The sequence below is a fragment of the Mesitornis unicolor genome, unplaced genomic scaffold, assembly GCF_000695765.1.
Source record: "Mesitornis unicolor isolate BGI_N332 unplaced genomic scaffold, ASM69576v1 scaffold4143, whole genome shotgun sequence".
In the NCBI taxonomy this organism is placed as follows: Eukaryota; Metazoa; Chordata; class Aves; order Mesitornithiformes; family Mesitornithidae; genus Mesitornis; species Mesitornis unicolor.
In genome coordinates, this window is record NW_010175215.1 from 45,262 (window position 1) to 62,828 (window position 17,567).

General features: G+C 39.1%; 1 protein-coding gene across 1 annotated transcript; it reads right to left on the reverse strand.

Moving 5' to 3' along the window:
* Positions 1–2,427: 2,427 nt before the first annotated feature.
* LOC104538186 (arylsulfatase D-like) lies at positions 2,428–14,612 on the reverse strand. The gene is made up of 10 exons (XM_010181295.1): positions 14,566–14,612; positions 11,924–12,073; positions 10,542–10,663; positions 9,471–9,593; positions 7,557–7,980; positions 6,499–6,635; positions 6,150–6,284; positions 4,166–4,328; positions 3,364–3,485; positions 2,428–2,909 (listed from the first exon to the last, which is right to left on the reverse strand). Exons 1-10 carry the CDS (start codon positions 14,610–14,612, stop codon positions 2,542–2,544), a joined length of 1,791 nt encoding a protein of 596 aa, XP_010179597.1. The 3' UTR covers positions 2,428–2,541.
* Positions 14,613–17,567: the final 2,955 nt, after the last annotated feature.

Consider the following 17,567-nt stretch of genomic DNA (forward strand, 5'->3'; position numbering starts at 1 on the left):
CTTTCAGAACTTAACTCTTGTTATAATGCACTTTACCCTTCAAAAGATCTTAAGCAATTACTTAGAGGAGCTCTTATCCGTTTGTTTGTTGACATTTCAGTTCTCCAAGTTACTTGAAAACAGTGAATTTAACTGTGTTCCAGGGAAGCCAGTAGGAGTCACTGAGGTGGAAAGATGCAGCTTAAACTATCACATTCATATAATACATTGGCAGGGATAACCATGGCTGGAGGCAAGTTTTTATTTGTTGTTATTCAGTTATTTCTATAAGTTGTCAAATTTGGCTACTTTTACTAATATCCATATGACTACATTACTCGTTTTGTCTTATTACTTAAAAGCTTGTGATGCTGCTGGTGCAAAGATTTTTCTTGAAAAATATAACTTTTCTCAAAAATTACATCATGTCTTGGGAAAGATGGATCTTTAATACTTCTACTGTTGGCAACTTTTAAAGATCCATCTGTCTTTGGTCCAAATTATGACTAAACTTTTCTGTCATCTTTTCTAGGCTGCTTACATCTTTCTCACCATGTGATCACTACTGAAGATGTGCCTATGCTGCTGCTGGCATGCCTTACAAAAGAAAACAAACAAAAGACCCCATGAAACCAACCCAACTCCCCAATATCTTTAATTTTTTTCCTGATAACAGAACTCTATCTGGAAGCAGAAGAGGGTTAGCACAGACCTGTGTGCTAGTACAGACCTTGCACCCTGTTCCTCACCACTATGTTAGTGACTCAATACAGAGGTAACAGCTGGGATTACTTATCTTCAACAGAACTAAGCTTTAAACCAAGATTATTTTTTACTTTCTCTTACAAAAAAAAAGGACCTTTGTATCAATGAAGCAGAAAGGAGATGATTTTTATCTCTGCATTTTGAGCCCTGCAGTATTTCCTGCTCTTATGCTAACTGGTTTTTCACTGTGCCTAAGCACAGGAAGCTGCTGTTTACTCCCTGCTACGTACAGGCAAATTCTCTGCCATCAAAAACTCATTTTTTGAGTAATTTTGTGCTTTATACCACTACTTTGTCTGGCTTTTCACACATATCTGTGTACTAAAAGCAAGCACTGGCATTCATATAGTCACTTCTGTCTTTGGAAAGTTTTCAGAGTGAACTTACAGTAGAGAAGAACATAAATACTGAAATGACACAAACAGAAATTTGTAAAGTTGATTCTATGTCACACTTATGAAAAAAGACAAGTAAAGCATTTGCAGGGGCATTCCTTGTGGGAAGGGAAGGACACAGGACAACAAAAACCAAACAAAAATAATATGTTTCCTCTTACTCAATTAAACTCCAAAGTTCTCTAGAATTTTAGCAGCATGCTTATCATAAACTCTGACTTCATCCACTCCAGCAACAAACCCAGTCTTTACAACAAGCCAAAGCCCTAAAATCCCTGCAATGTCACTGCAAACTTCAGTGTCACAAACTTCAAAGTCACATCTTATTAGAAAGTTTGGCTAAGATTCTGGTTACACAACACTGCAGGATTTTTGTTTTGTTGGTTTTTGTTTGGGACTTGGTTTTGTTTTGTGTTGTTGTTTGTTGGGTTTTTTTTGTTTTTGTTTGTTTGCTGGGTTTTTTTTTGGGGGGGGGGCTGCTATTTGGGGTTTTTTTAACTAGGATTGGCAAGACCCTTCTATAGGAGTTGTAGTTTGTAAACTTCTATAAACTGCTACCAAATATTTTTGAGCAATAATTCCAATGTGACTCTCAAAGGAACCCTGTTTTTCTGGAACTGACACTGACACAGCACAAGCTATTAACCCAAAACATTTTTTGTTGACAAGTTATATTCAATAAAATTGCTGTTTGCCAAATTAGTATGCACTGGGACCTCTTTCCGAAGAGCAAAATGCTTCTCTCTCTTTTGCAACTGTTGCAGAGTTATACTGGACATCATCATTTTGTACTTCATCCTGTCTGTGCCACAGGACAGTTACTGAACTAAAGATGCATTCAAAAAGCTATTCACAACTTGAGAACGATCCCTCACTAAATCAAATTTGCTCCGTCGCAGGAGTTGCTCAACTTCCCAACAGTACTTCTGCAGAAATAACAGCACAGCACAGGAAGCAGTAATGACTCAAACCACTGTGTCTGCATAGAATGCGATCGTGATTTCTGGACTACAGGGGTGCAATTGCAAACATCTGGAGTTCTGTGTTACTGTTTCTTACTGCTGACTACTCGGCACCATACACTAGGCTCTCTGTAGAGTTCTCCATTCGTCTTCCTTAAGCAGGCATAAATTAGGCCAAGTTTAGCCATATACCTCTACAGCTGTCTTTTACACACAAATCTGCAAAACCAGTCTCTGTTCACACCCTTTACCACACTAGACAGGATTTCCTTAGACCTTTGGCTAGTGGCAAAGAACAAATGGGGAAATCTCTGCTCAGTATTTATTTTCTTTATTTTCATCTACTTTGCTTCCCAGAGAAAGGACACAATTATTTTCTGAAAGCTTTGTCAGCAGAGGACTCAGTGCCACAGGACATGCTAGTAGACATCCAATCCATCTCACAGACTTTCTGTGCTGTCACCTTCCTTATCACACCAGCAGAAAGGGAACATCCCACAGCACGGCTGCAGCCACGGCTTCCACAGCACATTGTACAAGGAGAGCTGCTCTGGGACTGGGGTCAGTGTCCTGCGATGCTCTTCTATGGCTCTTCCAATCTTCTTTATTACAATGTCAAAGAGGGGTTCAGTGTCAGCTGACAGTGGTTTGGCTTCTGAAGGGTCTCGTGAGAGATCAAACAGCAATGGAGGGTCATGATGGGTGACGCCTTCCCCAAAACATGGGCAAATTCCTTTTCCATAACAAGCCCCAGCACCAAGTGGATGAAAGACTGGGGTCACATAATGAGCCTTCCAGATGGCTCCACCTGGCAGGAAAGAAAATTTATGGCACAAGTACAAGACAGAAAAATGGAAAGTGGCTTCAAACAACAGTAGTACAGCTATTTACTAAGGAGACCTTTTCTCACACACTGTGGCATCCCCACCACCACCAATCAGATTGTCTGTGTGGGGTACTGACTTCGAAGATGGAAAACACTAGAAATACGAAGAAAACCACAATAAATTTCCAGTGTAGAAGTAGAAAGGCTGTATTCTCACTCCACTTTCTAAAGGTTTGTTACTTAGAAATATTTCTTTGCTGTAAGACACCTCCAGCTAGCCAGAGTCACTGGTTTGTCACGCACAATGATTTCAAAAATCTCAGAGTTCAATAATGATAAACACCATTCATAAAATAAATCTGTAAATTAGCAAAATGGCTATCAAGAGGAGAAAACTCATGTTTTGCAGTTACCACAGAACAAACATTATACTTACTGTCCTTTTGGTGCCACCGCACTGCCTGCAAGTAGGACCCACAATAGTGAAACAGGAACTCGTGTTCTGACTTTTGAGCTCTTCCTTGCAGTAAAGGCACCAAGTTTCGTCCATCAATCACCCTAATGCAATGAGGAAAAGAGTATTCAGGCAGGAGCAAACCTGACCATTAACTGCATACTTATCACTGCCTTTGCATTGCCTGCACCAGTGCTTGACAAAGCACACAGAATGATTTGGTCATAGATTTAAAGCAGCCAGCAAGACTAGTAAGCCAATATTTAATTCCCTAAATATTTTTTAATTTTAATAGCTAGATCAACTCATTCAATTTAGCAATACGTAAACAATATTTAGAGCTTGGTCTGGCAGAAAAAAAGTAATTTATTCAGGAAATCAATACCAATCTCATAACTGTTTGCATTTAGCAATTTTCAAAAGAGCTTAAAAGAAATCTGTTGAGCAAGGATGGGTTTAATGACTTTAAGAGGTATTTGGAAGTGTCCATAAGCCAAGTCAGTTAGTACCAAAACAATCTCAGCCAGCAAATCTTTCCTGAATGAGGCTGAACCTGGGTTTGAAACTAGCACGTGGTCTGTGGCAGGAACAACCGCTCCAGCCACACACACACACACACACACACACACACGTACATCTGGGAGAGTTTGCTCACTAGTTTAACATCTCAGACTAGGCTTGAGGCTAAGGAATATTTGTGGGAACTCCAAGGATGGTAAGAAACACAGTAATTTTTAGTAGTTAGCTCTCCTATCAATCTCTCCTGTTGAAAACATCTCCTTACCTGTCCTGTGGCAATATTCCTTCAGCCAAATGAACAACTGTGGGATAAATATCCATAAGACTTGTAGGCTCATCGATAACTTTGCCTGCAGGTAACACTCCTGGCCACCTAAATACTCCTGGCACACGGATCCCTCCTTCCCAGCCTCCCATGCCTTTTCCACCTGCAGTGAAATGAATGAACATATGACAGTTCAGAGGCAAACACAAAGCTCTTCACTGGCTTGTTGGATTTGAATCTACAGAAAAAGATGCAGTAATAAAATGCTTATCAAACAGAGTCAACTCCTCATTTGCATTGGACTTCACATACTTCAGAAGGCCTCAAAATGTGACACGTAACACATCCAAACCTAGGAAGACAAGGGAGGGGGAATCTCTATTTTAACTTTGACCACAGGTGAGGGTAGGAACAGTAAATCTACCTTTCAGTAGCCTATGTTTAGCAATAAAACAGCTTCAACTTTCTGTTATCTTAAATTTCATGGGTTGCCTGAGATACTGAGGAGCTTCCCAGCAAAATAAAAGAGAAGGAACTGGAAATTAGAAGAACTCACGAGACTGAAGAAATACTCGATATTCTCTTTAAACCTATGCAAGACTTGCTATTTAGTATCCTATTTTAATAAGCAGCTTCATAATAAAATATTTTCTCTTTCTAGACCTTCAAATATATGTTCTTGACACTTAAATTTCCATATGCCTTATACATCTCTTCCTTTTTTTGAAACTGAGATTTGGACCTGACTCTCCAATGCTGAATGCAACATCTCCGAAGTCAGAAGCAAAAAATATGAACCTATGAAATCGCATCATATACACTTTACTTCCAATGGCAGGAAAACATCTTTTCTCAACTTAATACTAACAGAAACTCACCTAATAAAGTATTCTGATGTGAAGTGTATGAAGACAATATTTATCTAGCTCCCAGAGCAGAAACCTGTTTTAATTCAGTAATTCAATATGGAAAAAACATTGTCTTTTTTAGATCCCATCAGACTTATGAAGCTTTATGGATTACGACATCCATAAAGAGAAGCGCATTCTCAAGCAAAAGCAGGGAGCGAGATGGGGAATGAACTGACTAACTGAAAGCCCTTCCCTTTCATGTGGCCCAGCAACCTCCATTGCTCAGCAGCAGTACATCCAACTCATGGCAGCCAAAAATCCATGCCTTTGACCTCTTCTGTGCCCTGTGGAGCAGCTCAAGGAGGGTTTGAATTGAAAGAAACCTCAAAAACAACAAAATTTGGGCAAGAGGTGGATGGTTCATTGGTGACAACAGAACCTAGGCTATGACTCCTCCCCAGGTACATACATGTTCATGACAGGTCACAGGGTAAGGTGGTTTGATGACACAAGGCTGTTGGGGTAGGTGGCAGGAAACACAATGAATATGTATTCTTCTGGCTTGAAAAAAAAGCCACTGAGCTGAAAGGGATGAGCAGAAGGTAAAGAGTGAGACCCTTTCAGACCACTAAAGCCATTTGGATTTTATGCCAATCACTGATTTTAGGTGGAAGATAAAAGCATAAGGGAAATAAAATTTTGCTGCAAACCACAACACAATGGGTCCTTACTCTATTCATATTGATTAGCTGTGTAGCAATGGTTTCTGGAACATAATGAGAAAAAGAAACAAGCAAATCAGGAAACAGTCCTGTTGGGGGAAGAGGGGAAAAAAAGGCAAACAGAAGCAGAGAGAGAATATTCAACACAGGGAGCTATCACAATTTTCCTGTGCCTTTCACTTGAGAACACTAAATCTACAGGTATCGAGCTAGACAATACCTTTGTCAAGGAGTTGTGTAATAATGCTTGCACTTTACTGAAACAAAAGGTGACTTTAAAATTAAAGCACCTCTGCATTCACCTATATTTCAAGCTAAAAATGTAACTCATTCCAGCCTTGATAGCTTCAGCCAAGCAAACTCATTGTTTCCAATTCTAACCTCCATGTAAAGTCATAGCGTTTTTCCTACCTTTATAAATACCATTCCAGCCACCTAGCTGGGCAGATCCATCCCAAGCCTCCAGATGTCCTCCATGGTCAGAGGCAAAGTATGTGAATGTATGATTTTTCAAACCTTCTTCATCAAGCGCATCCAGAATTTTGCCTTAAATTTAAGAAGAGAGATGGTAAGGAGCCCATTAATCAGTTAGAAACATCAAGCCACATTTAAAACATTTCAGTAAGAAGCTTTTATAACACCCTACAAGAAGTTTTTAATAATTTAGATTTCGGTAGGTAATTCGGCCTTATTAAGTTTTCCTGCTTTAAAATACGCAGGTGTATGTGTCTGAAAGAAATCCTTCACAAATAATACTTACCCACCATCCAGTCCATTTCTTCTACATTATCTCCATATAAACCATGACGGCTCTTCCCAAGAAATTTTGCCATGGTAAGGAGAGGGGTGTGAACATGTAAAAAGGAAACAAAGAGGAGGAATGGTCCATGCCTGTTTCTTAAAAACAAACCAAAAATAAAATAGTTTTTGTTGTGTGTTTGGAATCTCCTGAAAGGTTTTGTATTCATCCATGCAACAGACACAGATACTGGGTCTAGACTGCATCTCCTTCTAGTACATTCTCATTGATCACAGTTGACAGCTTTCTTCTTGAATGAAATGTGGGCAAGAAAGATTCTTTTCAGCCAGATTATTCTCAAATTCCAGTGTGTAAACAGGCACAGCATTTGCACAGTGCTTAAATGAATCAGATGACTAACTCTGATGCCTCTTTAGTTAAATGCAACTGGATACAGTCTCATATTTACTTTAATAATCATGTGCTTTTCTAAGATTGCCACTTACTATTTTCAGTATATTTCTTTTCACAAACTTTAAGAAAAGAATAGTTACTTTATCTGTTTTACACAAAGACACTTGATAAACAGAAATATTATAGAAGGCTATGCAGGCAGAACTTGAACCAAGAAAATGAATGATCTTACTTGGCTTCCTTCTCAATGAACAAATATAGATGTAAAGTGTTTTGAGATTTTCATATGAAATAATTTTGTGCATCACATACACTTTATCTAGGTGTTTTGTAGGGTTTATGAAAAAGACCACAAATGAGGCTTGTAGAGTGAAGTATATGAATTAGCTAGTTAATCTTGGAGCAAATCAGTAATTACAGATTACAGGGTATAGTGAGATGGTCATGTATCTTTTGGTTTAAATACGTCTCTCATTTACTGTAGCTTCCAACATGAGAAAGTTGCAACTAAAATTGAAATGCATTTGGATTTCTAAAGAGAGAACTTGGATAGGCATTTCAAAGCAGTTCTCATGATACAGCTATAGTTATTGTGGAAAAATACTCTATTCCAAGTGCCCAGAACATCCCGACTCCTTTAAAGACAACTACAGGCAATCATTTACCTTTTGATAAATGACACTGCCTCCTTCAGCATGAGGGAAGCCGTCCTCTCTAACTGCATCGGCTGTTCAGTGATATCGTGGTTCCTCATCAGGATACAGTTCCAGTACTGCACAAACCCATAACTGGAGTACCAAGAAATGAAGAAAAGGCCACCCATCAAAGTAAGACAGGCAATTATCTTCCAGCGGATGGAAATCAAACCACTCAGTTTGCCAGCAGTGAGAGTGAGCACAGCAAGGACAACGATCTGACTGTAAAACCAAAGCTTAGCTTGAAGGGCTACATCCAGCTCTGGAGGTTTGTTTTCTTGACAGTTGCTTAGAAGTGTGAAAGGCATACCATAAAAGTAGTCAAACCCATGATTGAGAGGATGATGACAATGATCATTGAAGGATTCGCAGTTTACACCTTGATGCCACTTTCCTGAAGGTTTTAAAGCATGAAAGAAATTAGGACATTATAGTAGACAACTCAAAAGGAGCCCAAGGTAGGACTGTCAGCATCTGTTCAGGAATTAGGCAAGTCATTCTTACTCAACAGATTATCAATGCACTCTCCTTGTACACAAGGATGCTGGGTGAAACCAGTGCCTGATCAGGTGGCTGTTGTATCATAATGAGCAATCCCAAAATGGACATAGGATAAACAAAGAAATTTGCAAGATGCTCAGCTACTCAGCTAAGGGTTACATAAGGATGAGATTTCATTGCTTTTCAATAAGGATCAGGGAATTAAGGTGCTCTCACTCAGTCACTGCTTTAATACATCCCCTTCCTAACTTTCTATTGTTTACTTGCAACATTACAAATTTACCAGAAGATCCAGTAAACTTTTGGCCAATGTTAACAGATATCTTGATCACCAGACTCAGGAAGATGATTTGTCAGGCACGTCCCTTCTCCATATGAAAAGGAGAAAAGGCTGTAAATCAACCTTTCACTGTACCCCTGCCCAAAACAGAGCAAGTAGACAGAAGCTGGTGTCTGCTCAGAAAATGTGCTGGATGAAAAGACCCTGAGGTTTGCCAGATTATGTGACAGCCAAGTAACTACAAACTCAGCCAGGAAGACTACACTTCATTAGCTTGTGATTCAATGCAGCCACATCTATTTGCAGCATGTGGAGATGACAGGGAATTTGGCACAGCTGGCCCCAAACCCCTGGCTTTAAGGGACACAGTGCTTACCCTACCCACCCATCTATGTGAAGGGATCCATTGCAGGAGTGCCTGTCACTTGACAATAATAAAAGCAAATGGAAGGGAAAATAGAGACTTAGTTGATTTTAGAGATATTTGGCAAAAAAGAAAAAGAATCTTGAAACTGTTGATGTCTGAGCAAAGACACAAACAGGAAGGTGCTTTGGAGCAGTGTTTCCCTAACAATTTGCATTTTGGCTTAATCTGAGGAACACAGCCACCATATCATGCCTCTTTGAGGCCTCACGACCTCATCTGTGAGACACTTATGCTTTATCTTCTCCTCTGCAAATACAAACTTTGTTCCATTCTTTCCTTATCCTCTTTTGTTTCTCTGCCTCTTGCCTTCTAAAAGCAGATGAAATACTTAGATATTGTTTTATTGGGAACAATCTCTACATTAACAAAATTCTCACAGTGGACCAACCTTTGAAAAATCTTAGGCCAAGTAAAATAAATGCCTACTTATTATAATAATGAGACAGTTTTTAATTCTTCCTGTTTCAGGTGCCCTGTACAGGCATAGCATTGTCTTAAAACTGTTTAGATATCAGTGGTTTTAGTCTTTTTGCAAATAAGAGAGTTTTTGCCTTCCTCAGCCTTCTGGAGAGGATCCCTATCTGTGACTAATAGACCATTTGGGGAGAATACAATCCCTAAATTCCCCTCATAACTAGTTCATTCTTCAAGGTCACACTAAAACATTTTCCCTTACCTATCAGTCCAGTGGTATAGCCTTGTTGCTGCAGCAGCCTGGCAAACGTCGTTTCATTAGGAGGGAGCCCTCCCGACCCAGCGTTCCACTGCAGTGCCCGGTACCTGTTGCTGGATGCCATCCCTGACAGAAACAGCTCTGGTCATTCCTGCAGGCCTTTCACTCTCTGCTGGCAGAGGCTGGGCTGCTTCTGCCAACCCCCACGTCAGGAGGTCAACCTGAAGCCAGCAGAGCTCCTCACAAGGTATAAAGCCAAGTATATCTTGTAGGCAGTCACATCAGTGTGATTAAGTACTTCAGGTAGTCTAGAGTTGTATTTCAAAACAAATACTGCTTGGCACCAGTTTCGTCATCCAACTGAGAATAAATCAGTGGTGACATATATAATAGGCTTTATTTTCTGCCTTTCTGAGTAACTGTGATAATATAAGCTCTCTGCTTTTCATCTAAAATGAGAGACAACAGTGTCATTTCCCTACATCAGGGGGATATTGTATCATGTTAGGTAGGATACAGTTCACCCAACATATACAGATTTTGTACTTAGCTCTCAAAGTAGGCATCTAATTTTACTATAAAATGCCTGGTGAGAGATGAATATTTATAAAGTCCTCCTATAAGGGACCTTAGGTAGGCAGGGAATGGATCCAACTCTCCATTTTCACCAGCTTTGTGACTTTCTGCACTATGTTGGCAATGAACATGCCCATTTCTAATGGAAGCCCTTTTTCAACCTCTTACCTCTAACCACCACCATCAAGAGAAATTCCATCAGTCTTCCCCAGGCTGCATTACTCCAAGTGACAGATACCACTGCTGTTGGCATTTCTCCATACCTCTCTATTTTCATCATACAGACCTCCCACACCCTATAAAGTCAGGCTAAAGCTCTGTCAGTTGGTGAGGCAGTGGTTCCCATTTAAAAGTTACTTAGAAAAAGTTGGAGCCTCTAGCAGTGTATTTTCTATCTCACAGTGAGGAAACAGCTGAATTCTCCTGTTTCAGTATTTATGGGCTATTGCAGTACCTTAACACCATGCACAGAAATTTGTAATTCAAAATGGACCCAACCTGATCTAATGGGGTATCTGCCAGTGAGGAAAGCTGCTCTGCTAGGAGTGCAAAGCGGGGCTGCAGCGATGTGCTGAGTAAGTTTCACTCCTTCTCTTGCCAGGCGGTCAATATTTGGGGTCCTAAAAAAACATTTTCAAGTTTAATGGAAGCAAAGTAATCTGAAATTTTTAAAAATAAATTGCAAAGAAGAACTAGAGCTTTTGAACTGTTCCTTAAAACAAACCAAACCAAACTAAAACTGTTCTTTAAATACTCCAGGACTGATACAGTAACAAGTTTGACAGAGCAAGTGAAGTGGGTTGTAGCCGCTGGAGAATCCCTTCCTCAGGATACAGCCACAGAGTGTACTTGGCAAAAGTGAAAAGAAAACTAGGCATTGTAGGTACTGTTTAGTTTGAAAATAAAATTGAAATAGAAAGAACTGTCTAAGAAAGGATGATGTTTTTCCATTCCAATACTTCTACCAGATCACCTTTGCCAGCACATTTAGACCCTGAATTTCAAAGTTTCAAAGTTTGAGCCAAAGAAGCTCACAATGTGTCTGAAGCTCTTGGAACCAAAACTTTCTGTTGCATATTTTTAAGGTGTGCTATTTATTTCATAATATAAGGATATCTTTCCAAAGTTACATTTGTATGGATGCCTAGCTGTCCCTGAATAACAGGCTACAACACCACAAACAGTGAAAGAGGCTTCCCCCATCTTCCCCACCAGCAGAGGAGGGCAATGGAGTTCCACAAGCACATTCCCATTTCTCTGTACAACCCCACAACAACACGTGAGGGAGATGCACCTAGAGCACACCAACAAAACATATGTCCTCCACTTGCAGGACATGAGTTGAGGCTTATGAGATGTGCTCCCAGTGCCCATTCAGCTCAGCTTTGAAGGAATGTAATCACTAGTTGTGAAACCACATAATCACATAATAAATCACGTGGGTCTGTCCACATGAGTCTGGATCAGAGTGTTTACAAAGAAACAGCAAGCAAGTGTAAAAGAGTCTGGAAAAACACTGGGTGGATAAAGTAGAGCTTAACTATGCATGAAAGGGAATTAAGTAATTCATGCATGAGAAGGAGAGAAAGCACTAACTGTAATATGAAAATAAACGGCTGGAGAGTTAGCATGTGGATGAGGGGGTGAGAGGAATTCCTGGAAAGAACTTAAAAAACAAAATTAAAATATGTTTGGGTTTGTTTTTTTCTTTCACTGTACACTGTTTACTTATGCTATATGCATATATACAAATACTTAAATACACAATTACTAGATCCTTGGATTAAAATATTAAGAACATTTCTTATTTTATAATTAGGCTTAATTACCCAGGATAGATGTTCTATAGTGTTAACATATTGTACTGAGAAATCTTTTACCTTATAGTATTGTTCCCGTAACAACCTATATCTCCGATGCCAAGATCATCAGCCAGAAACAGAAGTATATTGGGTTTAGAGTCCATAGCTGCACTCAAGTGAAACATGTTCCAGAAAAAAAATGAACTCAGCACCATTAGGAGGTACCTCCTGAAATACATAAAAGCATATATATATATGACTTGTAAGGGGAACACTCTGACAGCAGATCTGAAGCAATGAAACACAAAATAGTGGTATACTTCATTTCCCAGTCCCCCTTTTAGTGGGAAGAAGGAGAACAGAGTTTTACTGGTTCCACCTCTTCACCTAGATCACTCTAGTCAGAGAGGCTGCAGTAGACTTTCTGCAGCTCAAGAAGCAAGGACACAAGAAGTGAAGGCTGACATCTTACTCATTTGGCCCTGGGATTTTCATCTTGAAACAGTTAGACTTCAGAATGCATCAAAAACTTCAAAGAACTGAGAAAAAAATAGTGTTTCTAAGTTTCATAATTTTATGAAAATTCAGGTTATGTACAAAAGTCAGGCTGGAACTTTCTGAATATCTTATCTCTAGTGAATAAAGTAGTTTTAATTATATTTAGTTATATTGGAAGGGAAGTGGAAAAATCTAAAAACCCTCCCCTCTCCAACTCAAAACAGTTGAACTTGAAGCCATCTCCTCTACTGCTATTCTAAGATGACCATTCCAGTGCCAACTACATTTAATAAAAGCAGAAAATAGAATTTACATTTTTACACATACATACCATACTTTTCATATAAATAGGCCTAGAACATTTGAAGCTTGAAGCTCTGTGTTCCTCCAAGTATTGCTCATTAATAGTCTTAAAACCTAATCCAGACTGATTTTTCAGTTGGACAGAGTTATCATTGCAATATGGACTAATTTTGCAGGACATGGGGCAGCAGCAACTCTCTAGCATGGACTGGGAATGCTCCTCCTCCTTCCAGGATCTGCAGTTTTGGTGTGAAGATCTTGTACAAAAAAACCCCATGTTTTTGAATGAACAGGTAACCATCACCTCTAACAGACTAACACAGCACACAGGATGTTCTGTTAGCATGACTGTGAACTTCCAGTGGTAAATAAGTAACCAGTGGCTATGGGAATTTAATCACCAAAGAGCAAAGTTCCAGCTGGTTAATTTTGTTGTACATTCTACTACTAAGTTACAACAGTGATTTACAGAGTTGTGGTGAGACCTCGCTTCAGAAGCAATTCCTGTCGCTATACTTTGAAAATTCTCATTTCCTTAAAATGAGCAATCCCATTTGCTGATGTTGTATCTCCTAAGAGTTACAGGGCATTATATGAGTATAATGAACCCTTTCACAGTGCTAATGCATCTAGTTAGAGCTGCAAGGGGAAGGTCTGCAAAGGACTCTGGAAATAAGCAGCCCCCAACAGCCTGTTTCAGTGACATTCTCCTTTCCAAGCTGAGGATAAGAGTAGAGTTCACCACCTCTGTCTTTTACACCACAAAAACAAACAAACAAAAGAAGGCAAATTATGAAATCTGCTTTTACTGGTGTCTGCAGCCCCATCCTAGCACTGTTTTCTCATGGTGTTAAGTCCTGGATATTTGCTGATCCCTGTAGTAATCCTGCTTGTGGATTAAGATAGGCTCAAGGACAAATTCCATCTGGGGTAACCTACTGCTTATAGTTCCAAGTCCATACCCTAAGTTGTTATGTAGCCTTCCTCTACATTATAAAATAACCATGCTTAGAGCTCAAAGTCATCATCTTTCGGTAATACATGGAGAAAGAGTGCAAGAACATTTAGTTAATAAACACTGATAAATCTTGAAAGCAATAGGGTTGAAAGAAAGGAGAACACTAAACATGCATATAGATACCTATGTAAATATATAAATATATAAAACTTTTTCAGAATTACCTAGAAAACTATTTTTGGAAATTATAATGTTAAAAGAATAGCCAGAGACTTCCACTTGGGAGACAGGTCTCATGATTTAAAAACATGAAGACATTAAATAAGTATGCAATTAAGATGTCCTAAAAACTATTTGGTAGCTAGTGTTACTAAGTGATTTTACAACACCTGCTTAATGAATCAGGTAAGTGCAGAATATCAGGAAAATAAGGGCCATTATTTGTGTAATTTTTATTTACAAGACTTAATACAGATTTACGCCATAGTTGAGCTCCCATAGCTTTAGTGACAATTTCTGAGGACAGGTTGGAAACCTTAGGCACAGGCAATCAGATGTTGAAAACACATCTACTGAACTATAAAATTTGGTGCCTCTACTTGTCTTAGAATTATTTTCTAAGGTGATGTTGCTATGCTTAGTGCATGCCTAGACAATTGCAGCCTTGTGAGATAACAGCATCCTTCTATTCAAGAAATCTGTTCCTTCTATAAGATTTCACAGGAAAGTTGTATCTGTGTAAGAGCCTGGCGCCTTAGACTATTTCTCTAAGGCCTTGTACAAAGGCAGGCACAACTTTAGAGAAGTGTGGGGCCTACAATCAAGGAGGAAAAAAAAAATAAAAGGGGGGCGGAAGAGAACAATGATGACATGATTAAAGGTGAGTCAATTCAAATGATGCTATTTTAATTCTGCCAAGTAGAAACAAATACATGCAAGGAGGAGCCAGAAATCTGTTCACCTGAATAGAAAGGCAGCAATGGCTGTGCAAGGTAGTGGTGCAATCATCTCTTGGTAGGCGGTGATCCTGAAAATAATTTAAGCTTATAGTAAGCAACAAATTGAACACAGTCACCAGTGTGTTGTTGGAGTGAAAAACAAAAAAACCAAACTAACAAAAACCAAAATAAAACTACCAACAAAAAAAACCCAAACCCCAAACTTAATCCTTATATGTCTTTTGAAAAGAGTGACTAGCGAGATGATTTTATCTCAAAGACATGAGTGGGAACAAACTGCATACTGACCAAAAGCCAACTATTTTTAATGTGAAATTTAAGAACTGGAGAGGGGGCAGAAAACCACATAATCATGACTGTGTACCCTAAGTGGAAGGAAGAAAAGTATTGTAAAGAATCATAAGTTATGGGACTTCTCATAACAGTCAGCTGATATTTAACAGTTGACCGCAAACATCATCAGAGCAACAATCTGACATAAACTCCATAGTATCTTCCCCAGCAGCCACTTCATGAGACATCTTTTTCTAAGCTACCTAAAGGAGCTCAATTAAAGCTAATTTTAAGACTCTTGCCTAAGGAGTTCAAACAATCTGAAGGAAATGGCCCTTGACTTGAAAAAACTGCTTCTCATCAAACATTCCTTTTTCATTTCCAGGTTGCTCTTAGTTCTCACACTAATAAGCCTCCCCACTATATAAATTATTCTGGTTCATATAACCCCCAAATAATCTTAAAATACTAATTCTATAGATTGATTAGTCTTTGCCTGGACAATGGGGACTCTGAATACATGTGATGATACTAAGTTATTCTTGACAAGTCTCCCCAAAGAAAGAATCACTGCAAGCGACAGTGGATTCCCCAAAATCTCATTGAGTGGATTATTTTCAAGCTGATAGCAAGTACAGTCTTGCAATTTATCACTGCTGTTATTAATTAATGTCAACTGAAGAGTTCTCAAATGTCATTATTAACTAAAAACATTATTACTGCACCTACAACCAGAAGTACATAGCATCAGTTATTCAGCTGAGTACCTCCACATTAAAAGTCATAGGACTTTATAATTCAATCTAAACATTTCTGCAGAATGAGGCCAAATGCTACAGAGCCACGAAGAGCAGGAACTGGCCAGCACAATTTGTGTGGACACATTCCCCTTAGTTAAACAATTCTGACTGTAAACCTTATCCAAGACTTACTGTCTTCTGCAGCTGATACTACTACACATGACTGCCTTACCCTTTCTTTCTCCAAATTTGTCAGCCATTAACAAAGGCTTAATCCAGTTACAATACAATTCATTCAACCTGCCAGGAAGCAGCTGCCTCAAGAGTCACTTGAAGAGATTTAGCAAAAGCAGCTTTTGCTTGGTTTATTGAGTGTCTGCATTAGGTGGACCAAACTCAAACAGATTTGTAACAATTCCAAGTAGTGTTATATAGCTTTTTCTAGCCAGCTGCCTTGTGCAGATCCTGGGGGTTTTTTTTAGCTTTGCTTTACAGAAAGCAAGCTGCAAGCCTGAAACTGCTAAAAAATTAGCCCTTTCTTCCCCTGCTGCAGCTTGGCTCCAGGCAGTTTCCCCATCCTCTGACCATTTCACTTGTTGAATATATTCTCAGATTGGAGTCCATCCTTGCAGTCTCACACAGAAGAGAAAAGACAAACCTCCACTTCAAAAATACCTGCCCATGGCCAAAGTATCGAGGCCAGGCATATCTCATGTTTCACCCTCATCCCCAGAAAACTGGCAATACCACCACTTGCTCTGGGAAGCCACTAGAACTTAAAAGAATTTCTCATTCTTAAAAATGTTGTTCGATACAGCTCCAACAGAAAAATTTGTAATTTCTCCTGGCAGTTAAGCTAAAAGTCAGTAATCATACACAGCAAAAAAAATGTGCTTTCTTTCTGTTTTCTTTGTCTAACTTCAGATACTGAAAGAAATTATTTGCACACTGAAACAAAACCAAAACAAAACCAGAACCCAAACTCCTTACATCTCATTTAAAAATAACAAAAGTGAATTATAAGCATTAGGACAAATGTTTTCAAAACATGCACAGAGGTACGATGCTGCTTAACTGTTAGATAAAAATAAACACTTCTATAAAAATGTACCACACAATGTGTTAATCACATTCAACAATATATTTGAATGTAATTAAAAACGCTAATCTCAGCTTGCATTATGGCTCTGGAAGAAACATGTACAACATACTATTATACTTTGTTGTCCTTTCCTCCCTTTCTCTCATAGCTTTTAGGCATCCAGATGTTCAGGAAGGGAGAGGCAACAAGTGAGGAAGGAGTGAAACGAGGACAAAAAAGTTCCCAGCTGATGTGAACCACTTGCTCAGTATGTACAGCTGGTGAGCCAGAAACAGGTGCTGTCCATCAACCATAAAACAAGGGATGTCCTTGCAAGAAATATAAAAGCCAAATATCAGGAACTTCTCAGTGTTTGTTTGTTTGTTTTTTCTTTTTTTCCCTATCAATTCTGCACTCTCAGGAAGTCAACTGTGAGTGCTCACTGGGGGTATTTAGTTTATAATATTAATATTTGTATTGTGTTACCACAACTAACCAAAACTTTTGTGGCAAACAACCCAAATTTTCCAATTTATTACAGCTACCCTGTTCTGGCCTTGTTGCTGCACACCACCACCGTGCCTTCAGTGTGACAGTAAAAGGGAATGCTCTGGCCCTAGGCTTTAAATTTGCTTATCCATTTTCACATCACAATTAGCAGTCCCTGGTCTAAATGATCTAATTGTGCCCTCTACTTTCAACGTAATCATTCAAGAGCTCACAGCTTTCCTTTTAGCCAGAACAAGAACGATGCACAAAGCTGGAAAATTGGAGGCAGAAACAGGGCAGACTAACGAGGTAAAAAGAGCAGCAAGTAGGAGCACGGCTGCTAGAGAACAAGCAGATATCACACAGAAGTAAACTGGAAGCAAATCATGCTTTGCGCACACCATTGTAAAGCTGCAGTAAT

What these genes read in the sequence shown, in the direction of transcription:
- LOC104538186 (XM_010181295.1), bottom strand. Translation starts at nt 14,612, where the DNA reads ATGATTGCACCACTACCTTGCACAGCCATTGCTGCCTTTCTATTCAG. An exon ending in ATTGCTGCCTTTCTATTCAG is followed by an intron (nt 12,074 to 14,565) that starts GTGAACAGATTT and finishes TATGTATTTCAG; the next exon opens with GAGGTACCTCCTAATGGTGC. An exon ending in CTGGAATGGTATTTATAAAG is followed by an intron (nt 4,329 to 6,149) that starts GTAGGAAAAACG and finishes ATTTCACTGCAG; the next exon opens with GTGGAAAAGGCATGGGAGGC.